At 50.7% G+C, this 24,942-nt stretch overlaps 1 protein-coding gene across 3 annotated transcripts in view; it reads left to right on the top strand.

The window, feature by feature from the left end:
- CACNA1C (calcium voltage-gated channel subunit alpha1 C) overlaps positions 1-24,942 on the top strand; it is a 777,231-nt gene that overhangs the window by 168,955 nt on the left and 583,334 nt on the right. For all 3 annotated transcript variants that reach the window (XM_066369078.1, XM_066369080.1, XM_066369079.1), the window contains exons 2-3: positions 4,243-4,573; positions 9,166-9,271. In XM_066369078.1, the coding sequence (XP_066225175.1) occupies positions 4,243-4,573; positions 9,166-9,271 (437 nt within the window). The remainder of the gene's footprint in view (positions 1-4,242; positions 4,574-9,165; positions 9,272-24,942) is intronic.

Genomic DNA, 24,942 nt, shown 5'->3' with positions numbered 1-24,942 from the left:
TGACATTCCACTTTTCCCCACAGGCTTACTCGGATGTGTTTTCTCCAGATGGTGTACTCCAGAGAGGTCCTTGTGCTCTGGGAACAGTTCACTGTGTGCATGAGGTCACCCATAGTGCTTGGTGGCTCAAAAGGCAGCCTACCAAGGTGTGGCTTTCAGGACTCCGCTTGGCTCTGTGGGGCCATGGCCGTTGAGCTTTCAGAAGTCATGGTCTCCACATCCCACACACAGCCCTTTCAAGGAGACGTTTCTTCCTCAGGCTGGTGCTTCCTGTCTCTTCCCTAAGCATTGTGTAAACAGTCCTTGGTTTGGGGAACTGGCAGGTGGTGTGAGAGAGGTTGATGAACAATGCATGGGTGTAAGCACAGAGATTAGGAGTGAAGACAGTAGGGAGGTGCGGAGTGTTGAGGGCTTGTGTGAGGAGAGCACTGGGGTCTGGAAAGGCTGGCGGTAGAGACGTGTCTTTCATGTTGGTGAGGGAAGAGGAGAAGTCAGTCCGGGAATAAAACAGTCTATTAAGCACTGTCAGTGCCAGATGGAGCCTAGGAAGGAAAGATGGTGTACCACAGGCTGAACAGACACAGAGTTGCAGCCCAGTTTGGTGAACCCAATAAGACAAGAGATGAGGTTGGGCTCAGTCACTCCAATGCAGCAAATAGGAACAGGAACACCTTCCATTCATCCCAAGGTGCCCAGGGTTACTAATGGGGCTGTTTGTGTACTGGTCTGTCTCGTGAAGATCATGTAAACATAAAGGATGTTCTCTGGGTCAGAAATGTAGCCTCTTCAACCTCAAGGCCCATCACATAAACCAGTAGGAGGTATTCTTTGCTTGTGGCCACGTGTGTAAGCACATGTGTGCGTGCATGTGGAATGTGTGTTTGAGATCCGAGGAGACAGAGTGTAGTCTAGCATTTAACTGTGAGTCCTGTGTGTGCTGCAAAAATCTTCCATTGTCTCACTTTGTGACTTTTAATGAGTCATAAGCTCCTTTGTTTTCTTATGTGTTAAATGGAGACACTCATGCTTGCTTGTTATTAAAGCCATTCTGGTGTTTCCGGTGCCTTTATTAATTTAAGTCCTCTCTTCTAAGTGTTTCCTTCTGGGTTTTTATAAGAAAGGTGAAGGCCTAGCCTTAATGCGGTCTTCCTTGCGTCCATGCTTAGGCTGCACACGTGAGTGCTGGGGAGGTTTGTGAGAGACAAGACTTCTCCTGGAAGTGTTGGGTTCTCCATGGCGCTGACATTCTGCTTAATATGCTTTGCTCCTGGGGGCGCTGTAGCTGCCTGGAGCAGCTGGAGCAGAGGAAAGGTGGAGGGTGAAGGGAATAAGGGTGAGAAGGGGAGTCAGTGTCATGTTGAGAATAAAGCCGTGGACTGAGTATAGCAAAGAGGCAATTTTCTAGGCCTTAAGAGGTGGGGGGTTGGGCTCTTAATGCCACAGGGACCAGATGGCAATAGTGCAGGAGGCAACTGTCAGGGGACAAGAAGTCAGTAGACCAGCTGGTACTAAAGAAGACCTGATGTGCTCATCGTGGTACCAAACAGGGTGGTGAATATGTGCATCTGCGATACCATTCCCTACCCCACATGCCCGCGCAGACATCACTGATCTATCATGATATGCTTTCCTGTTGGACTCCAGGAAGTCTGAGTCTCTTAGGTACAGCATTTTGAACAGTGATGCCAGTCAGTTGGCATTAAGAGTGGGAAGTTAATGTCTGTCACTGATGTGATGATGGAAAAGAATATAGACTTTGGAATCTGGCAAAAATGACACCCCATCCAGGTTCAAGCTTTGTGGAGCTGAGCAAGTATATCAGTCAGGTGTTGTTTTTGTTTGTTTGTTTGTTTGTTTGTTTTTTGGTAGTGAGGGTCAGAAACCCAGTTCAAATGAGCTTAAGCTAAGTTAGTACTTAGTTTAGTACTTAAGTAGTAAAACCAAAACGCTCAGGCATGGCTGGATACAGGAGCCCAGTGAGGTGGTTTAAGTCTGCCTCTAAGACAGACGTTCTGTGGGTGAAAATGTTCTCACTGGCCGAGCTGGGTCATGTGCTCATCTCTGAACTCGTCCCTCTGGAGGACAGGGCTGATGCTAGGGATGATAGGGTCCAGACAGCTGGTCATACTGAGAGCAAAGTTTATCTTAAAATCAAATGTAGAAGAATCAGCCCAAGAGCTGGGGAGAAGTGGCTGGCAATGTGCCAAGTGTTCATCTGCATCCTGGGAGTTGCAGGGAGGAGAGGTAAGGGCGCCACTGGGTAGCTCTTTCCAGGCTCAGCGGCTTCTCTAGAAGGACTTTGTGTGCACCGAGCAGAGGGGAGGGTCCTGGTGGGGAGACCTGGAAGTGATGTATGTGCACCTGGTCTGCCTGCTGCAGCCACAGTAACTGATGGTGCATCCAGGTGCCATGCTCTCTGCTCACAATAGCACCCGATTCCTTGTAGCCTCTCTTGCTCCTGATGCACCGGGCCAGTTGGCAGATCTCAAGGTCACACTTCTTTTTTTTGTTTGTTTGTTTGTTTTTTTTCTTTTTTTCTGAAGCTGGAAACGGGGAGAGACAGTCAGACAGACTCCCGCATGCGCCCGACTGGGATCCACCTGGCACACCCACCAGGGGCGGACGCTCTGCCCACCAGGGGGCGATGCTCTGCCCCTCCGGGGCGTCACTCTGCTGTGACCAGAGCCACTCTAGCGCCTGGGGCAGAGGTCAAGGAACCATCCCCAGCGCCCGGGCCATCTTTGCTCCAATGGAGCCTTGGCTGCGGGAGGGGAAGAGAGAGACAGAGAGGAAGGAGGGGGGGGGGTGGAGAAGCAAATGGGCGCTTCTCCTATGTGCCCTGGCCAGGAATCGAACCCGGGTCCCCCGCACGCCAGGCCGACGCTCCACCGCTGAGCCAACCGGCCAGGGCCAAGGTCACACTTCTGTTCTGGGGCATTCATGTTTGGGCCCAGGCTGAGCTGATTACTTGCAAACATTGTAGGATTCTGGGAGAGGCTTCAGATCAACCAGACTGAATATGTGTAGAATTTAAGGGACAGTCTTGAAGGCTCCAGTTGCTTCTAAACCAGTGCACTGCAGATATCCCTACTCTGGAGGTCACTGGTTCCTACTCAGGTTTTCTTCCTGTGATGTCCCTCTACCCCACCTGTCAACCCTTCCATGAGAAGGGCTTGGCTTGGTGGTTCTGACTTGGGGCCTCTCATGTGGCTGCAACAGATGGTGACCAGAGCAGTTGGGGGGTGGCTGGGAGTCTGTCCCTCTGCCTGTGGGCTCTCTATGTAGGGCTGGTGAGCTCCTCATAGCAGCCTTAGGGCAAGCAGGCTGCCTCATGGGGTGTTTGGCTTCTACCAGGGCCAGCATCCAGAGAGAGTCAGGTAGATGCAACATTACTGTCATTTCTACTGTACTTTATTGGGTCAAAATAGTCACCAAAGGCCAACCCTGTTTCAAGAGGAGGGGGTATTGATCCCTTTTCTCAATGGAAAATGGATTCCAAAGGGTGGGCTGGCATGATTGAAACCCATCACAGCTCCCTACCCTTCTTATTAAATTAGCACCCAGTGCCCTGATGGTTTGAAGTACTTGGCTGTAACCTTACTTTGGTCCAGCTCCCACATTTTATTATATTTATTTGTATTTTTTGGAACTCAGGTGCTGAGATTTGAGTAAATCATACTCTTTAATTCATTGTGCATTTGTCATTATTGTCATGCAATGGCTCTCTTATTTACTTAATTCATTCATTATTTATTAATTCATTCATTATTCCTTTTTATCTCCGTATCTTACTCCCGTTTTCCTCTCCACCTTTCTTAAACAGTCATTCCTTCTCTTTAACGAGTATTTCATTTCTGTGTTCTTACATAAATGTGTTTTCATTTACATATACGTATTGCATTGTGTATTTATCCTTCTCTGTATTCTTCCTTTCTCTAGTACAGTTTCTGAGGTCCATACGTGTTATAATACACACACGTCATGTCCTTTCTCTTTACAGTGAGGCAGTGAGACTGGAGGGGGGCGTGCCATGTGCAAGGTCACACACCTGAACCTGGACCAGAACAGATGCCCTGACTCCTTTCTCAGCATCCACAGACTAATGTGTCCACATGCCACATCCAAATCGCAATAGTTTGAAATAGGGTTATTAAGCAATTGTGAGTCTGGGATCCAGAGTGTGTCACAGGCTCTCCTGTTCTCTCCCTGGTGACTGTTGTCTTCTGTCCTCTTCTCCTGCAGGTTCCAACTATGGGAGCCCACGCCCAGCTCATGCCAACATGAATGCCAACGCAGCAGCAGGGCTTGCCCCCGAGCACATCCCCACCCCGGGGGCGGCCCTGTCCTGGCAGGCGGCCATCGATGCGGCCCGGCAGGCCAAGCTGATGGGAAGCGCCGGCAACACAACCATCTCCACGGTCAGCTCCACACAGCGGAAGCGGCAGCAGTACGGGAAACCCAAGAAGCAGGGCAGCACCACTGCCACACGCCCGCCGCGAGCCCTGCTCTGCCTGACGCTGAAGAACCCCATCCGGAGGGCCTGCATCAGCATTGTCGAATGGAAATATCCTTTGTGCCCTGGCCCGGGTGGTGTGTGTGTGTGTGTGTGTGTGTGTGTGTGTGTGTGTGAGTGTGTGTCTCCCTGGAAGCCCCAAGGGAGCCACCCCCAAGGCTTACCAGCCAGTGAGCTGTGTTGTCCCTGCTAAGCCTATAAAGCGGTTATCAGACCTATGAATCTTCTGGGGCACTTTTAAAATGCAGAGTTCTAGATGCTGCTCTAGACGTGATGACCCAGATTCTGTGGGGACAGAGCCTATGCACCTGCATGGACAACAGGGTCCCCATGTTTGTTTCTCTCTCTCTCTTTTTCACATAATAAGCAACAATTGAGAAAATGAGCCTAGCAGTTATGACATGGGGTCTTACCTGGCTGGGTTCGCCCAGGGACCTGCTGGTGTGCTGGGTTAGGAGTAGTGTCATGCTGCTGCTCCAGGGCCTCTTCTCCTCCCCAGGTCATGGCTCTGACACAGGTTCGTGGCCTCCCTCCTCTCGGGTGAAGGAGCCCAGGAGACACAAGATGTTGGTGAGCAGTGACTCCAACTCTTGGTTCAAGGCCTTGGGGCAGTGCTTCTCAACCTTGGCTGCACCTTGGCATCACCTCGAAGGCTGCAACAAAATACAGGTGCCTGACCTCTATCCGCACGTATCTTCAAAGTCTCCAGGTGATTCTCGTGTGCAGCCAAAGAGGAGAACATTGGCCTGCAGTATTAAACACAAACCCACTGTGTTTAAAGCAAACTGGTGACTGGGTTCTGGCGAGCAAATGGCTTGGAAAGGTCAGGCTGTCACTGGAATTACAGGCCCCTCAGCCCATAGGAATTGTGGGTGGAGATGGAAAGGACCTTAAAGATCAGTAGGTCCACCCCTGACTTTCCCTAGTGATGACACTGAGCCCCACAGGAGTGACTCCTAGGGTCATATGGTCAGTGAACCATATTTAAAACCTTGGCATTTAATGTGGGCATTTTTATACTAAGAATCCATTCAGGCAGAGCTACAGTGGCTCCAAAGGCTCAGGATGGGAGTGTTAGGTCTCGTTCATGAGTTTCTATGGAAAGATTTAAATGTCTCCAGTAGTGGATGAAAGGCCAAAGAAGATTGCTCAGGGAGAGAAGAACGTTTCTGTTCAGCCAGAAATGTTAACTTCTGTAAATGTTTGAATCCCCCCAACTCAAAAGTAACTTTAAGAAAATACAGTTCAAGCCAACTGGCCCCTCCAGAGCTGGCCAGTCTGTGCCGAGTGGCCAAGCGCGAACCTGGTTTCCACATGACTGGGTGAGAGGCTCAGCTGTGGGTGGCCCCATCAGGCCACTGTCATAGCTGCTCACTTAGAATTGTGGAGTGGGAGGGGTAGGGGCCTACGTGTCAGGCTTCCCCTGAGCGGGGGGCATGGAGGCCTGGAGAAGCTGCAGAACTTAACCCAGGTCACACAGCTGGCAACTGGCAGTGGGGTTTCCAATCCAGGTTACCCAACTCTGTGGTCCATGCACTTCCCTCAATTCATGTGCCCACAGAAGAGAGGGGACTAGAGTGGATGCTCAGGGGACACCCTCCAACCCCACTGGGACAGTGGGGCCTGGATCTGGGCCTGAACAGCCATTCCCTAGGGGAGTGGCTACAGCACTGTCATGGCCCTGCCCCCTGAACCCCCATGTCCTCATCTTAACAGGGACTAACCGCAGTTGCCCCCCAAAGTGTTAGCAAGGGCTGCAGATTCTGCACATGTAAAAGTGTGCTCAGAAAAGCCACCTTAGGAGATGTGTTCAGGGAGTACTAGTTCACCTCTTGGGATGAGTGGGTCCCAGATGGAGGTGGTATACAGAGCCTGGGAAGAAGGGAAGAGAGGGGAGGTGACAGTAATACCCAGGGGAGGTGGGAAGAGTGGAAGAGCTGGGGCTTCCTAACAGAAGTGTCCGAGGCACTGTCCATGGAAATGGGTCTGGTCCCACAAAGCTGGAGTCAGCTACCAAGCTAGCAAGGCGGTCACCCAGGGTGCCAGCCGTGGGTTCAGCCACCTCACTGGCCACCCCCCACACTTGGGCAGAGGGGTGCTGCAGCCACTCTCTAGGGAACGTGTCCTCCACGCACAGGAGAGGAAGTAGACACAGCCTTGGCAGCACTGGCTGGGTGGTGTTCCCTGATTGCCTTTGAAGGGGAGGGACAGATCAGGAGATGGTCTGGGGTGCTAGCCAGTCAGTGTTCATGAAAGAGTGGAATCTGACACTGTCATTAAGAACAAAAGGCTGCTTCAAAAATGATCTAGTTGTCCCGGGTGACACGGAACATTTCCAGGGCTTACCTGGTCCTCTGCAGCTGATGGCGTTTCTTATCTGCCCGACTGGTTTCTTCACGCACCATCTCTCCCAGCTTTAGCCAGTACTTTTAGCATAAGATGATGGATGGTAGCTTGAATAGGAGGAGATGGAACTCACAATGCAAGAAAGACCCCAAGGGTCGCCCTCACCCCCTTTGGCGGAGGGACCAAGCTGACATTTTGAGGACTAGAGGTGTGAGGTTTGGCTTAGTTGAGTTGACATGCTCTTGCTCCGGTTGGGGAGCACAGAGAATCAGATGATGGGGACAGCACTGACCAGCCTGTGGGCTAAATGTCACTTTCGTAAGCAGGTGGGGATAGGGCTAGGAGAGAAGAGGGATGTGATAGGAGGGCTGAAAGAACTAAGTTCCTTAAGATGCTTCAGGGTAACTTCAAGATAGATCAGTTTAGACTTGTCTTTATAAACCCAGACTTTGGAGCCAGGCTTTCTGAGGTTGAATCCCATCCTTCCACAGTCTCTGTGCCCTTGGACAAGTTAACCTTTAACTTTTCACTTAGAAATGGGGATAATTGTACATTCCACTTAGGGTATTTGTGTAGAGCAGTTAGAATAGTGCGTGGCACAGAGAAAGCTCTCAATAAATGTTAGCTGACCCTTACTGTTATCATAGCTGTTGTCATCATCAACATCACCATCATCCTCATTTGTTCCTTGGCCGACTCAGGGGGCAGCAGGCGTGTTGGAAAAGATGAGTCAGTAGGTCTGGTTCTGGTCCTGGCTTTGCTATTGCCAGCTTGGGATCTTGGAGAGGTTGTTTTATTTTCTGTCTGTCAAGCTGGGAGGTTGGATAGGCCCACTGCATGCTTTATTGTTGATCTCAAGGCACAAAGAAAATGGAACCTTCAGAGGCATGCTCAGTCAATGGACCTTTAACTAGACCCATGGGGTCCAGGGGTATCAATAACCAGCCCACTGGCTGGGAGGCCTGGACTACTTAAGCACTAAGATCCCTTCCGGGCTCAGGGCTGCCCTGTCCACAGAGGTCAGAGGCCATCTGTGACCTGTGGTAGGGAATGAGCACTAGACTCCGAGGTCAGGGAGTTGGGGTTTTAGTCCTGCTGGTCAGGGCCTGCTGTGGGGTCTGGGGAAAGTTCCTTAGGCTCCCTGGGACTCAGAGTTTTAGATCTGGTGATCCCTTCCTGCTTCAGGGTTTGTTAACTTGATGAGTACAGGTGTTATGTCCTGGGGGGGATGAAGCTGGTTCCCTCTGCCAGGAATTTCTACCCTCCCCACCCCCATCGGGCTCCATGACTGAGGCTGAAAGTTCAGCAGGGTCAGAGGTCAGGGAAGGGGGCAGGGCGAGCATAGAGCATCAACTGGGAGCTTCCTCTGAAGCCCTCCCACTTTCTGGCCTCCCATTGTGGGCGCAGGGCAGAGGGCGGAAGGGGTGGTGTCACGGGAGCTCGTTTTTCTCCTGAAATTGTGTCCTGCCCTGATATTCTGATAAATAAACCCAGACACACGGGCCTTGGCTTGTCCTGCGAGATCTGGCACATGCTGAAGGGGAGGTGGAGAGGACCTAGAACGGAAGCCTTGCCCACGAGAGGCAGGGCCCGCGTAGCCCGAAGAGGCTCTCGGTGTTCTCCGTGGATCTGCGCCTTAAAGTGGCAGTCCTACCCTTGGCGCACAGTGTGCATGCTACTGTGCTCTTGGGGCTCCCGAGGCCCAGCCCACCTTCAGGTTCTCTGGAAGCTGTCCGAGAATAAGGCAGGGAATGGGGGAGGTGGGGAATAAAAATACCACTCTAAACTTCAAAGTAAAAGATTAAAAATAGAATCTCCAAATTTCAAATGAAAAAAATCTTAATGTCTAGTTTCTGCCTTCCGTCCCCCTCTGTCCCACCTCCCCCCCCCCCAAGCTGAGTGCCTAGGTGGTGACATGAGACCCCAAGGAGAAGGGGTATGGGGGACTCAGTCCTGGTGGGGGCAGGCCCTGCTCCCTAACTGCACCTGAGCACCCATGAGGGAAGATGGAAGTACGATGCAATCTGAATAAATAAGAGGAGGGGAGAGAAAGTTTTTAGAAATCTGTGTTGATTCTGGCACGCGACTGGCCTCCACCGCTTTTTGACATATTAGGGAAAATCTTGGCGGGGGGCCACTAGAAGTACTTAAAAAGGCATGTGCTTCTTTTCACAATACAAGGGGCTTGGAATGTATTGTTTAAACAAAATTCTTAGGAATGTTTGATTTCATTAAAAAAAATATATATGTATGTTTGTTTTGCTTGTGCTTTCTGCCATGTTAACTTCCTTAACTCCCTTCCTCAGACCATTTGAAATCATTATTTTACTGACTATTTTTGCCAATTGTGTGGCCTTAGCAATCTATATTCCCTTTCCAGAAGATGACTCCAACGCCACAAATTCCAACCTGGTAAGTCCACCATCCCAAATCTGTGCTTTTCTTCCTCTGCGGAGGACCGACTGGAATCATGCTGGCCCAAGTCAGACTGCGGGAGAGCGGTGAGGGTGCGTGCAGCGGCGTGTGTGCTCAGGCCTTGCGTCTTCGTTTGAATGGCTGCCTCTTCGCACAGCCTGTTTTCAGAGAGAATATTCCAATTAGGTGGTCGTGCACTGTATGTGTGTGTGTGTGCACGTGCAAATGCATGCATGGGCGCAGGGCAAGTGTTTGCAGAGCGAGCGTTGATTCTCCGATCCTTTGTTGTGTTAGGCGCCTCTGTTCACTGGTAGGCGCTGGTCTGTGGTATCACTGTGCGATAAATAATTTCTAGGAAGCTTTTAGGAAAGTGTGCTGTTGCAGCCAAGTTATATTAGTTTTAAAAGGTTTTATTTTCTTGGGAAAGGCAGCTTTCCATTTGGACCGTTAGGAGGCCAGTGCTGGCAATTTGGGGTTAGAACTTGTCCATGGAAAACAGCATGGAGAGTGTTTACTTTTGGCTGAATGTGAAGTCACGGCAGAGGCCTCTGCTCCATCTGGGCATGGGAGGAAACGAGCCCTGGCATGCGGCCGGCAGCACGGGCACACGGGGATGCCTCTGCGGCAGGCAGGCAGGAAGGTCCCGCCTTCCCCCCAGACACCCTCACTTCCGTGATCCCGTGACCCCCGTTTTCCATGTCACTAACACCTTTCTTAATTGGCGGGCTTGGACTGTCTGATGAGGTCATTTCTGACAGAAGAAGCAGGGTTGCAAGGCCCTCTTCTCCACTGTTGCCGGCTGCTGCTGACATCATGGGTATCATTTTTTTTGCTTTTTAACCTCTGACATTTTCTTTGGCCCCTTTGGCAAAAATGTCTGATGCACGCTTTGACCTGCTCTACCAGGTCCCAGTTTTATGGTCAGTCTCCACTCCATGTTGGGCAAGGTGTTTGCTGTGGGCCAGGCTCTGTGAGCCTTGGCTGGGGCTGTGTGTTGGGGAAAAGTCCCATGGCGGGCCAGTGAGCACGGAGTGATGACATGGCTGAGGTCGCAGGCAGAGCATTAGCTGCGGTCCACACGGCCTTCTGAGGTGTGACCTTGTCTCTTAACAGGCAAGAAATCTTCACTGTGTCAAAATAAATATAAGCAAAACATCTCCCAAATGGCCCCTAGAAAAGCAGGGAGTCCTTCCATTGGTGATGCTGTTTCTCTGTGTGTCCACACCCTCCCGCACCGTGGGCACCTGAAGCCCCTGCAGCTTAGCAGCGGGTCTGTAACCTAACATAAAAAGAGTCCATAGTACATGTGCTGTTCTCAAGCTGGTGAAGCTTTGGGTCTCCTCTAGGCCAAAGCAGTGCTGCACGTAGGCTGAGGACAGTGGTTTGGTCTCTGGCTCCAGAGATGGCTCCCGTAACAGCCTGCACCCCTGAGTTCCCAGGAAGATTATTAGCAGGGCCATCTGAGGAGCTACCGCAGAAGGATTAGCAAGGCCATAAACACCCCCCCCCCCTGGAAGCAGAGGGGCCAGCTGGAGAGAGGGTCACTGGATTACTCTGGAGCTAGAGTGCGGTTACCAGGCATGGAGAATGCTGGAGGGACCCTGGAGTGATGGAAGTGTTCTAAAACGAGGTGGTAATGGCTGCACGACTGTACCACTCTGCTAACAGTACCTGGGGTATATATTTACAACTGGAGATTTTATGACGTATAAATTATATCTCAGTTAAGCTGTTTTTTGTTTAAACAATAACAACACACCAGCATGTTAGCCCAAGCTGGTCAAGGCCTCCCGTGGCCGCGGCAGCTCCTGTTGCCTTTGGCTCCTCTGTTCCTCCCGAGTGCACAGTGAGGTGGGCGGAGGGAGAGAGTGGGATGGACCGCCAGTGAACTTGGTCACTGACGTGGCATTAGGCATTGGGGAGCAGGAGAGAGTGTGGGAGTTTGAAAAGGGGCTTGTGGTTGCTAAGGCAATTCATACCTCTTTCAAGCCGTGGGCTGGGCTGCGATTTCCTAAATTAAGACCGCATGCTTAGGTTTTCTCCGTTTGAAAACACACACACACACACACACACACACACACACACACACGGCCCTAATGCTACTTGCTCTATCTTTTGAACTTCCTTTGATGGATTTATATACAAATTTTAAAAAAAATTATTATTATTTTGAGCTAGAGGCTGTCTTCGCTACCTCTGCCAGTTGGATTTTATTCTCTCCTCAGCTCCTTGCTCCCTGTCTTCCATCCCCATCTCTGGAATGTAACAGATATGGATCTCAGCCAACAAACCCTGGAGGGAAAGAATGTAACTTGTTTCTATTCACCATAATGTGTGATTGGAGGCTGCACTGCAGCCGGTGGCACACACCTCATTTCTGTGCTGCGGGGCTCTCAGTGCCTGGCCTGGAGCTGTAACTTAGTCCTAGGGGACCCCTGCATCGTGGCACTGTTGGCATGGGGAGGCTACACTGTTCAGATGGCCTTGTCCCCACCGGAAGGGCCTTGGTCTTTGGTCCATGCAGGCAGAGTATCTCTTGTGCCCCAACGCGGGGTCTCTCCAGCTCTGGATCCTGTGGTCACTTCTGGGACCGGAAACAGGAAGGATTTCCAGAGCCCTCTGCAGGGACACATGGTGGGGTCTCACTCACTTTTGTTTCCTTGCTGATGCCTTCCCATTTGCCATCTTGGGAATTTTGGGACCGAGTCATCTAGGAGAATCCTCCTGTGGTCATCTAGACTGTCATCAATGCCCTGACCTACACTATATCTTCAGTGCCACAGTCTGACTCTCGTCCTTTGTGGTTCCACCGTGTCAGACCTTCCCTGTGACTGTCAGGCCAGCGATGGGATGGGGCGGCCGTGGTGGTCAAGGAGTATTAGAAAACCCCCAAAATAAACAACCAAGTAAAACCCACATCAGCTTCTAGATCAGGATGTTATTCTGCTCCATGAACATCACCAGTGAGTGTTACGGTCTGGGCCCTTTCTTCCTCCTTCTTGCCACAGACTCTTAAGTTATCAGACGTCCCTTTGCAAGCTCTTTTATCCCCTGGCTTAGAGATGCAGTTACTGTGAAGTCTCCTCCTGTTTCCTTAACGTTTTTTCCCCTGTTTCTTCTAGCTTCTCTCCCTGCTTCTATAGGAACTTCCAGCGGGGCTTGCTCCTGGCCCTCTTCCTTCCTCTTCCTATCCTCAGCCCTTTTGAGCCCAGCTACTTCTGCATTTTACATTCCCTTTTAGGTGGATTGTTTTTGGACTTCTGTCTCTAGCTCTCAGCCCTGCCCAAAGACCTGGACCAGTATGTTCTACAGTGGAGAGGTCTGGGGACCAGTGCAGTGATGCCTGAACCCAGCTTGATTATGTATGTGACCACCTGGAGAGCTTGAACCGAATGGACTCTTACGGGTTGAGTAGCTCTGATTCGGATTTAATAGTTCTGGGACATGGCCAAGGAATATGTACTTTAAAAATTCCTCCTCGGTGGTGGCAAGGGTAAGGTGGGAATGGGATGCTAATGATGAGTCAGGTTTGAGAGCTGCTGGCCTCTTCGATAAAGCAGAACTTGAGTTGGGCAGACCTCAGTTCAGATCTTGGCTTCTCCACTTTGTAACTGAATCTTAATCTGAGGTTTCTCAGTCTTTTTTGACCTCAGTTCCCCAGCATGTTAGATGGTGGGGACATTCCTTCACAGGGTTCTGGGGAAGAGTATAAGGCAGACAGTGACCATGGAGTACCTAGTAGTATGTGTCAGGGTGTCTTGTAGACATCCATGCCAAGAGCCAGGCACTGTGTTTGGGATACTTCACAAGGCAAACCTTGTGTCTGACACGGAAGATAACCATGGTCTTATCAAGGGTCCAGATGTTAGGAAGAAAGTACTCAGATTTTCCTTCCTATTGGGAAGGGCATAAGATAGCAGTCGGGAACCTTTTTGGCTGAGAGAGCCATGAACACCACATATTTTAAAATGTAATTCTGTGAGAGCCATACAACGACCCTTGTACGTTTCGCATTATCCAATAAAAATTTGGTATTGTCCCGGAGGACAGCTGTGATTGGCTCCAGCCACCCACAACCATGAACATGAGCAGTAAGAAATGAATAGATTTTAATAAATGGAATGTTTTATATTTTTAATGTTATTATATTTTTTATTAAAGATTTGTCTGCGAGCCAGATGCAGCCATCAAAAGAGCCACATCTGGCTGGCGAGCCATAGGTTCCCGACCCCTGGCATAAGAAAAGGCATCATGTAGGAGGATACATTTAAATTGTATCTCACAATGAAAGGTGATTTCCAGACCAAAAGGGGCATTTCAGGCTGAGGTATTCACATGTGCAAAGGTCCTGTGTTTGTGCCCTCATGACCAAAGGATGGGATACCAATTTCCAGTGAATGAGAAGAGCTGGATGATGGCTCATCCCAATCACCAAACTTAACTGCAGGTGATGAGGAGACCCTGAAGATTTTCAGAGCAGGTGAGTGCTGGGTCCAGATGTATATTTCAGTAAGGGTGTTTGAAACATGAGAGAGGTATCCTAGAGGGAGGCCTTACGGTGATGAGAAAAGGGAACTGCAGAAGTCCCAATGGTAGAGAAACAGTGATGGAGAGGATGGTGGTGGATTTAGGAGGTAAAGTTGCCTGGAGTTGTGACTAGTTGGATGTTGTGGACCAGGTGCCATTAGCCAGGAGAAGGCCTTTGGGTGAAAGGTCACAGTTAAGGGGAAGGGGACGAGGGGTACAAATTGTAATTTGTTATGTGAGGAGCCCATGGAACGTGCAGATGGGAATGTCCAACAGTCAGTAGATGTGGATGAGGAGCTCAGGAGCCAGCGCATGCTGATGAGAGACTTGGAGTAGTAAGAGGAGAACGGCTGGAAGAAGGAGCCACTGGCCTGGCTCAGAGAACCTGTGGCAGGGTAGGAAGTGAGAGGAGGTGACCCCAGGGCTGAAACCCCAGGAACACTGATGTGTGCAGAGTGGGTGGAGGAAGGGGAGCCAATACAGGGCACAAGGAAAGCCTGGCCTGGGAGTTAGCAGGGGAAGTCCTGGGGAGAGTGGAGTCAGAAGCTGTGGGAACAGAGTGTCAAACTATACGGCAGAGGGACTGGCTGCTAGTTCGGACTTGTCTTTATGACCACTCAGGGTTGCTTAAAAGAGGACCGGTCTGACTGTGAGTAGAGCAGCTGGGCTCGGGGCTCAGAGTGGGATGGGATGAGGGGATGTTTGTTTGTCTGCATCTGCAGCCTCCCCGAGGCCCTGGGACCACAGGTGCATAGTGACCATTTATTGAGCTTCAATGCGGAAATGTGTCTTCTCATGCCAGAATGTGGTCCCCCGATCCTCTTAAGTACCCCTAAAATGAAGCTTGGGAACTCCTCCATGACTTTGATAGTACTTTTATACCTTAAAAAAGAACTGCCATTTCAGAGTCCCACTCTGAGAAATAGCGAAGGCGACATGATGTGCCAACAGCAGTGGTTCTCAAGCCTCAGCACACAAGAATCATACAGAGAGCTGGTTACAGTGCTGACCCCCAGGCACTGCCCCCGGACTCCCATTCTGTGAGTCTGCAGTGGGCCCTGGAGTCTGTGTTGTCAGCAGGCTCTCCTGGTGCCTCTGATTCAGGGATCCAGGACGGCTCTTTGAGAATAGCGACTTCGAATGTGAGCATTGGGTTTGCCTTCAGTGCGCTGTCTCCCGCCTGCTCTTGTCTACCCACAGCTCTTTCTAGGAGAAAGGTGAGGGGTGTCAGCTGCCCAGAGGTCTCCCATTCTACTGGGTTCTGGAGAACAGTCTATTCAGCAAAGTGCACTCACACACTGGAGTTAGAAAAGACTTCACACACACCTGCTAATTCCTGTCTGTTCTTACCTTGGCTCACGCTTTCTCTCACAGCCCTTTCTTGTCTTATCCCTGCTTCGTATAATCCCCATGTATATATATTTCCAGCACTTTGTTTTCTTCTCTTTCCAAAAGATGAAACATATTTCAGCATAGAGTTTATTTATTTTTGGATCTTCTTCTCTTATGCTCCCTCTGATGCATACTCTTGCACCCAAATCCATCAGCTTTGTTCTTGTCCTTGTGCTAGTGAAGCAGGATGAAACCTGGCCTTTGACATGATGTTTCTTTCTTTATTATTCACACACAGTCTTGTTATTGGTGATGCCATCTACTATGCAGTGCATCCTTCATCATATAGTAACTGTAAGCCCAAGAGCTGGTACCAGGAGGTCAATTGTATGACGCCTGTTGAACAACCTCTGTGAGCAGAGCGACCTCATTGTGCGTGGAAAACCTCCAGTCTCTGTACAGCCCAAAGTCCACAAAGCCTTGTCTGGAGTGAAATATTAAAAGAATATGTTTGGCATTTGACCTTGTGTAAAGAACAGTGCTATGTACTTTTTGAGCAAGAGCCAGGCTTTAAGCGGAGGTGGAGAAGAGAAGGAAGGAGTAGTTTTGGGGCTGGCTTTTGTTCTTCTGAGACATGTGAGAGAAGAGAGCTCAAGGGGGATGAGTTCATCAGGGGGGTTCAAGCTAAGCCAGGAAGGATGTCAGGTTACCCAACCCCCTTTTTTAGCTGTGTATTTGGGATAATAAATAAGAGTGGCATCATAGTCAGGTGGTGAGGATTAAATGAGTTGACAGAAGTAAACTGCTTAAAAAAATACCTGGCATAGGCAAATGTGTGTTGTTTTTCAGAACTCATAGCCCCTCCCCTCCTCTCTGCCTGGCTCTGGAGGGTCAGTCAGGATCAGTGGCATCTCAAACTAGCTTTTGCTTCACAAGGGTGGGAGAGGAGACCTCACAGCTCTTGTTTTTGGCAACTCTAACCCAGGCAGACTGGTGTGTGTCTGCACATGCCCACCCTTGTCTCACTACTACTCGGGGAGGGAGGCAGACATGCACTGTGGTGCAAGGTGAGCCCAAAGGGCGGGCCCTGGGTGGCCTGTGGGGACCCCTCTATCCCCAACAGGTTCTTTGTGCTTGGAACAACCCTGCTCACCATGCAGGGAGCCAGGGTATGCCTGAGGCACAGTGAAGATGAGATCCCCCTTCCCGGCTCCCATGCTGTGCTGGGCTGCAGATCCTTACCCTGTGTCCTGAATGAGTTCTTAGATGCATCAGGGACCTGCCCACCAGGCTCTGAGAGGGACATGCAATGCCCCAAGTTAGAACCTCTGTTGGAGAAGTGAATAAAATGCCAGTCACGGTGTCCCCAATCTTCCTGCCGCTGTGAGCTGTGATTTCTTTTACCACCAGGTTTGCCTAAGGAGCAAGGAGTTACTGCGGGGCTTCCATGCGTCAACACTAATGATCATAACAAAACGAGATTTATTTTTGCTGTCTTGTATGTGTTGTCCTAATGCACCAGGCATACATTGCAGAAATACTAGGGTTTTAAAATACGCTAACATATAATTGCAGATAATAAGCCACACAGCTGTTGCATCATATGCTCATTCTCTCTGCTGGACAGGGTGAGGGGGAGTGGGAGGCAGCAGGAGAGTGTCTTCAGATGAGAGAATTAGGCTAACACTGTAGGTTGGGAAAATTGAGTGAGATCTTCCCTCCGGGAGTCCAGTTGAGCTGGTCTAAGTGGCACCTGGGCACGGGTATGTCATAACAGCTTCTCTGGAGCCAGGGGGCCAGGTGTGGACCTGGGAACCAAGGCCTGACATGTCTTGTGTGGTCTCAGGTCAGTCAAGTACCCTTTCTGTCTGTGTTTGTCCTATGGGAGTAATAAACCTACTTAGTCATAATAACTACCTTTATTGAGTGGCTACCAGGTGCTGGTGCTTTGCGTTCAGTATTTCTAATCCCCACAACAGTAACTCATACTGTCTATCATTTGTTTGGTTGAGGGTAGAGAATTTATCCCTCTTGTTCATCGCTGTGTCCTCCGGGTCTTGAACAGTCACTGGCATGTACCAGGCTCTTGTAAATATTTGTTAAGTGAATTAATGGGCGAATGAGTGACCTCTGCCAGGTAGTGTACCTTTATTTCAGATGCAGATATAGTATCCCAGAGAAGTAAAGTCACTTGGTGAGTGACAGAGCTATAATTTGAACTCGGGACTGTACAAAGCCATATATATCTTAGACGATTGGCTCCTTTTCTCTGGTGTGTGTAGGGATGCCATTAGCGTAGAATGAGGTAGATATGAAGATGTTTCCAAGATTAAACACATTGTGGTAGATTTTAACAGGTATTCTTAAAACAAACAAACTTGGTTCCGTTGCAAATTAAACTCGGTAAATGCTGAGGTAACCAATGTTAAGCAAACTAATTTATTGTAGGACTTCTCAGAGTTGAGCACTGTTTGTGAGTTTTCTGTGCACGGATGCTGTCCTAAGTGCTTCGTGTATATTAACGCCATCAAGCATATCACAACCCCATGAAATGGATCTGTTATGCCCAGAGGAGGACGCTGAAGCTCAGAGAGGATTGAATTAATTGGCCCTGTGACACATAGCTGTGAAGCGACACCCCTGTCATGTACATACGGGCAGTTATATCCAGGTGTGTGTTTGCAGTCACCTGGCTGCAGCTGCGTCTCCAGGTGTGAAGGTGCCCCAGCACTCCCCGCCCCAGGCAGGGCGTACCTAACCTTCCCAGCCCTCCCTGTCCCAGGCTGCCTGAGCGATGGCACTCTTTGGAGCATGCTGTGGTAAATAGGCTCTAGTAATAAAGTGGGTTACAAACACAGACGGAGGAGAAAACTCTTGCCCCAAAGACTGATGCCACAGGAGAAGGAGAGTAGAGGCTGCAAGGTTGCAGAGGAAGCCATAGTGCCCACCTGGTCCGCCACATTGGGAGCTTGGTGTTTCAGAGGCAATGGCTGACTCCCTGATGAGATTTGTGTTTCACCTGACCTGTGGTGGTGCAGTGGATAAAGCATCGACCTGGAATGCTGAGGTTGCCGGTTCGAAACCTCAGGCTTGCCTGGTCAAGGCACATACGAGAAGCAACTACTATGAGTTGCTGCTTCTCACTCCTCATCCCTTCCCCGCCCCTGCCATCTAAAATCAATAAATAAAAATCTTAAAAAAAAGGTTTTAAGAGTTGCTCTTCATCTAATCAGCATACATCCTTGCAGTGCCAGGGGCATTGATTTGACTCAGTGTTTCCTCGTTAAATATTTCAGAGCAGACATTGTCTGCTCCGCATTTGCCAGCAGGTGGGTGAGAGGAGACAAGGCTTTGAAATCTAAGTGTGGTGATCCCGCTTGCTCCATTAGTTCCCATCTGTGTTACTTTGGAGGGGGACAATGTTCCATATACAGTCACACACTGTGTAATGGAAACCCCTTCCATGTACCAAGCTCCTTTTGCGAATGTTTTGAAGCAAGTGTTTCTAGAACATAAAATACAAATCCCGAATCATTAAAGAAAACATCTGAACACACTTCATCCCTTTCCTGGGACTGCACACTCACTAGAAACTTTAGTCATTGAACCTGCTGCGATACTGTGAGGCCACTGGGAGCGCAGGGTGGCTCTGGCTGGTCCCAGCACACTGTTTGGACACGACTGTCATATCAGACCCTTTTAATTTGCTGCTCCCTCTCTCCCGTGTGCCTGGAAAGTACATGACCGAGTTCATTCTCGTTACATGCAAAGCAAGAGTAGATAGATTGTACAGAAGAAGAAATGAGTAAATAGATTCTGACTGGGAAGGCACAGTTGTGAATAAAGTGCATTAGTTTTCATTGATGGACTTGATGGCATTGACTTTGGCTCTTCCAGAAGCCTTTGCCCTCCCTGTTCTCTTTGTTCTCACTGGTTTCTTTGTGATTGAGGGCGTTAGATTAGTGCCTTCCAACCAAGGACGATAGTGGCGTTAACATCCACACTCATGTTGCCTCTCCTTGCGTTGCTGTCACTGTTCTAAGTGTGTCACAGTGTTAGCTCGCTTTGTCCTCTCCACAAGCCCAGGAGGCCTGTATTATTATTATCATTATACCTTTTGAAAGATGAGGAAAATGAGGCACAGAGAAGTGAGCTGACTCGCCTCGGGCCACTCAGCTAGGCGGTGGTAGAACTGGGATTCCAGCCCGGAGTGTGGCCCCTCAGTCTGTGCGCTTTCCTGCTGTGCTGTGTGGTCTCCCCAGGTGTGTAAGGGAGGAGTGTTTCGCTTAGAATATGGCCCTTTCATGATTGGGATCTCGACTAACACATATGTAACCTATGTGATGATGTCTATACCAAGGGCCGACAGAAGAGGGGCGACAATGAATGTAGGGGGTAAAGCCCTCAGATTATGTTGTGTTTGTGCAAGTTTTAGGTATGTGGCCCCAGAGCCCCTGGTCAATGCCATTTGAAAAGTGTGGGAGGCGGGTGAGGAGAAGGCTCATTTCCATCCAATGCTGCTGAGTGGGAGACGTGGCTTTGAGTCACTCCCAGGGACCAGTGATTCATATTAGCTAAGATCTTTAACGAGATAGGCCCCAGGCCTCCTCCTAAATAGATGAGAACCTTTGGTCAGGATAGGGGGGAGGAACCCAGAATCAGCCTAACTCTCCAAGACAAGCTTAAAACCTAAATGAGCTTTCTTGGGGACTGAGTCATCAGAAGCAGGTCCTGGGAGCTACCCGGGTTCACATTTGGACTCAGAACTCTCTTGGGACCCCAGTCAGTACAGTCTAGTGGCAGGGCCAGAAGCATCAGATGTGGTGGAACTCAATGGCACCCAGCCCCAGGTGAGAGCCACATCCCTTCCCATGGTGTAAGGCCTCTGTGCCCTTAATTGCTGTGTGACATGAAGACGTTGTAGAGCCCTGGCCTAGGCCCAGGGTGGCCTGATGGGTGAGAGAGCCTGAGCTGGGGCTGGTGGGCCTGGGTGCTGGCGCCCATGCAGCCACCGACGCGTGGGCTGGCCTTGTCCTGGGTGCTGGCGCCCATGCAGCCACCGACGCGTGGGCTGGCCTTGTCCTGGGTGCTGGCGCCCATGCAGCCACCGACGCGTGGGCTGGCCTTGTCCTGGGTGCTGGCGCCCATGCAGCCACCGACTCGTGGGCTGGCCTTGTCACTGCACTGCCTTAGACTTTAGATTTCTTGGCTGTGAAATGCAGACGTGTTTTGTCTCACAGTCATAGAAAGGTTCAAGTGAGAGGATATGTATAAGTGCTCTGGGAGAAGCAAAGTGCCTTATAAGTGGAGGTGTACTATCACAGTAGCTATTGTAACTGTTGTTAGAGCTAGACAGATATATTTTCTCTGATTCGTTTATTCCTTCTTCTGTGAACCTTCTTCCTCAGCCTCCTCTCAAGACAATGGAGAGGCAAAAGAACTAAAGCCCAACCTCCAAATTTAGTTCCTGACCTTTCTGAAATGGATGGCAGTGCGGCTGTAACCTGCTTGCTGCTGAGAGCTCAACTTGGCTGCTGGAGCCTGGGGAAGCCAGGCGCGGGGACAGACATTGTGCCCTTGACTTTGTGTGAAGGCCTGGAACTGACCAGCCCTTTGCTGAGGGGCGGGGTGCCATTGAGTTCCCCCACAGCTGATGCTCCTGGCCCTGCTGCTCAGCTGTACTGATGGGGGTCTTTCCGTGGGGCTGGTTTAACTCTGGTGCAGCCGAGTTGTGGCTGAAGTGTGGCCTGGGACAGCTCTCTCCCCAGCCTGTGTAAGCCGGTAGGAACAGGAGCAGACATGGAGAGTAGGGAAGGATGAGTGTGTCCATGAGCAGACCTCCTGAGCTGTATGGGGGTTTCAGCAGATCTGACCACAGATGCTGTGGTACTCACGGTAGGGCTCGGCTGTCACAGGACCGGGGGGCACAGACCTCCGATTCTGGTCATGTGGGGGAGGCGAGGCAGCAGGGGGTGGAATTGTGGCTGGGGGCCAGGTATGCATGTTGTTCAACATGCAGTTGTGTTTGAATCATGGCAGTCGGACAGGGTGGATGGGCATGGGCCTCACGGAGAAAGGTATGACGGTCACGATATGGCTCTGAGTCCCAGCCTTGCCAGGGTAACAGGAGAGGGTAGGTGAGAGAATGACCTAGGCAGTGGCGAATCTCCCACCACTGTCCTTGTCCATTGGAGGAGCATTCCAAAGTTGGCACATGGCGACCAGCAGCTGGCCTATGACTGACAGCGCTGTGAACCAATGGAAGGCTTTCGCCTCATCCCACTGATTTTGTGTTAATCCGTCATAGGGCCTTGGAAAAGCAGTCTCCCCCTCTCCCCACTTCCCTCTTGTGCTCACACTCCAGAATTGCTGGACCTGCACAGGTTCTGCCCCTTCACACTGGGGCTTCTGCCCACCTTGTTTTCTTCCCTGGGTCATTTTTTCTTCCACTTTGCCCAGCTAAATGCACTGCTTCTCTGAGTCTCGCCCTCACTGTTGCTCTCTGGAAGCCGTCCCTGACCCCAGCAAGCAACTTTATCTATTTGTTCTTCTGGCTGAGTTAGTCATCCTCAGGGCAAAGCTTAGAAGTCACTTTTTGTAGGAGGTTTTCTCTGCCTCCTCACGTTTCCATGGTGTTCTGGGTAACCCCTGTCTTAGCATTTCCAGTCTCCCGTTTGCTTGTACACATCTCTGACAGTGTTTGTTTGGTATGGTTGCCATAATAAATCACCACAAATTGGGTGGCTCAAAATGACAGAATTTTTCTCTCTCACAGTTCAGAGGTCAGCAGAGTGTTCCTTGGGGGCTCTGAGGAAGCAGCTGTTATGCGCCCCTCTTCTGGCTCTGGGATTGCCAGCAGTGCTCGCATTCACTGGCTTCTTCTGCACGTGTCACTGCGATGTCTGCTCCACCCGCATCGGGCCTTCCCCTGCAGGTGTCTGTCTCTCTGTGTCCCATTGGCCCTCCTCTGATGAGGGCACCAGTCTTTGGATTAGGGCCCACCCTAATCCAGTGTAACCTCATCTTAACTTGATTATATCTGCAATGACCTTAAAGTCACATTCACAGGTTACAGGGGTTCAGATGTGAACCTGCCTTTTTGGGGGGACACATTTCAACCCACAGCAGTCACTAACAATAAGCCACATGTGAGCAGGGCTCCTGTCTGTACAGACCCAGCACCATGCCTTCATAACATAGGAGTCTAGTGTGTGTCTGCTGAGTGCCTGGTTGAGCAGGGAGGACATGGGGGCTGGCAGGGAGGGCTCCTGGTGCCCAGAGCTGCTGGGTGGACAGCAGCAGGGGTGGCAGAGGAGGGTCTGAGATCTTAGCTCAGTCCTATAGTTAGGGCCCTATGCTCCCTGCTCTTTCTTGCCTCCTGGGCCCACAAGAAGGGAAATGCAGTCCGAACTGGAGGTCTGTGGGCAGGGCAGCTCTCTAGGTCACAGCAGGCAGCGTCCTGACACCTCCCTAGTTCCAGTGGGTGGGAGGAGAAGGCCCACTGAGGGCCACAGAGAGGAGCTCCACTTTCCCTCTGGTCCTCGAAGCACCGCGACTGACCAGGAGGGCAGCTTGGGTCCTCCCTCCTCTGCCCTGGTGCTCGGAGCTGTGCAGAGCAGGTTTGGCAGGGGCCTCAGTGGCAACTTAGCTTTGCCAAGTTCAGTCCAAACGGGGAGAAGCTCTCAGCGGACACATGGCTACTCAGCCAGCTTCTTCCACAGCCTGAGATGTGGTGCCCCCCATCAATGCTTCTGTGATTGTGTGTTGTCGTGTTCTGGCAAAGAGGCCAGCCAGTCCAGGGGAGGGTCAAGCCCCAGTCCCTCTGGGAGCAGTCCTGGAGGATGGACAAGTTGTGGGATAACCCCGGAAAGTTCCCAGCAAGAGGGTCTGTTCGCTGCCACCGGCAATTTCTTGGGCACATGGACAGAGTGCTCCCGGTACCTTGATGTGGAATCTGTCCGAAGAGCAGTTCTTGAAACAGAGAATGCACTTAGTGGATATTTGCTGATTCAATAACTGAATGAATTTGTGAATTCAGTTCACACCTGCTCATGGACTGGTGGCCCTGGTCCATGAACAGGTGTGGACAGGCCCTGAGGGCTGTATCGCATTTGAAACACCAGAGGAAGTCAGAACCTTGCATTCCAGGTCCTCTTGTGCCCCTCGCTAGTGAGATAACCTTCGACAAGTCTCTGCCATGCTGACTTCTGTTTGTTCCTTTTCCCATAACCCAGGAGAGGAGTATTCCACATGGCCTTTGTATATTTTTCACATCTGCGGTTCTTTGGTCAATAGACCATCGGACTTGATATCAGTATAGTCATTCATATAGTCATTCAATATACACTTATCAAGTGCCTGCTGTGTACCAGGCTAGGGGCTGGAAACACAGAAGGTACAGAAAACAGACAAGGTTTCTGCCCTCCAGGTGCCTACTCTCTGTGATGCCAGTCAGTAAACAAGGCAGATGAGTAAATATGATTAATTTCAAAGCATTATCAATACTGTGAAGAAGGCAGTAGGAGAGGCAAATGAGAGAGGAGTTTGGGGGAGGGTGCTAGGCATGGGGGGGGTGTCTCTGTGTGGACATGGTCCCTGAGCTGATAAGTGATGATGAGCAGGGGCACTAGAAGGCCCATGGGGGGAGCCTATGGGCGGGGAAAGTAGGGCGGGGACCCTGGAAGTGTGTCTGGTGGGTGTGGCCAGAGCACGTGGAGTCAGGGGAGCAGGAACTAAGATGAGCGGAGAGGTGGACAGGGGCTGTATCTCATAGGCCTTGCCGAGGAGTCCAGATTTCACTCGAAGCATGGGGTTGACAGGCCTTGGTAGCTTGCAAAGGCCTCCCAAAGAGCAGGAAATATTTGGTAGTGTGTTAGGAGGTCAACATTCCAACACTGCTGTATGGGTCACTAGTGGGCCTGGGTCAAGGTCACCAAGAGAAGAAAGCCCTGGAAGGTGCTGAATCACAGCAACATGTCACAGGGACCTGTCAGATTCAGGGACGTGGAGGCAAGCTCCTCTGTAGGCAGTTTTCTTGACACTTCTGGTCTCAGTGATCCAGCCTTGGTTACCTGGCAACTTCTCTACACCCACACTCACGAGGGGGACCTTTTTGGCCTTTCTGTGAGGGCATTGTAAGAGTCCCCTAGCCCCTGGGCGTGGGAGGGGTGGGCCTGTCTGTGTGCTCCCAGGGCGGCTGGCTCCTCTCAGAAGAAAAGGACCACATTGCTCTGATGTTGTGAGTTCCATGTGTCTGGAATTATCTTGATCGGTCCTCATCCGTCTGGAAGGAGGGCGAGGTCAGCCTCACAGGAACTTGAATCACTAGTCCACATGAGGGTCATGTGGACTGGAAGCCTGTTCAAGTCTTTGGAGAGGTAATGGTAGAGGGGTATTCACTCCTGGCATTTTATCTCTTGGTTGGGAAGTGCTGCTAGGTGAGCACAAGACTCCGGTGTGGGGAGTGAGCCCTGAGGTGGGCGTTCTCTGGCCTAGACTTGGCACAGCCACCAGCTGGCCAGGTGTCCTTGTTACTATTCCTGATATATATGAGTGCTTCTAATACCATAGTCCTGTGCCCCCTATGCATCCCCCCCATTCAGTCTTCCAGCCACTGGAGGTGGGCAGACACTCATCCCTTGTGACAGAGAAACTTTAAACAGGCTAGAAGAGGGATGGCTTGTCTGGGTGATGGCACCAGACAGTAGGGACCCAGAGCTCCTGCTCTTGGGCTGTCCTCTACTGCTTTGGCAAGTAGCTTCAGCTGGCTGGGCCTCAGTTTCCTCATCTGTAATATGGGTGATGAGATG

Source organism: Saccopteryx leptura, chromosome 2 (assembly GCF_036850995.1).
Source record: "Saccopteryx leptura isolate mSacLep1 chromosome 2, mSacLep1_pri_phased_curated, whole genome shotgun sequence".
Classification (NCBI taxonomy): domain Eukaryota; kingdom Metazoa; phylum Chordata; class Mammalia; order Chiroptera; family Emballonuridae; genus Saccopteryx; species Saccopteryx leptura.
This window is presented reverse-complemented; position numbering and strand designations above follow the sequence as displayed.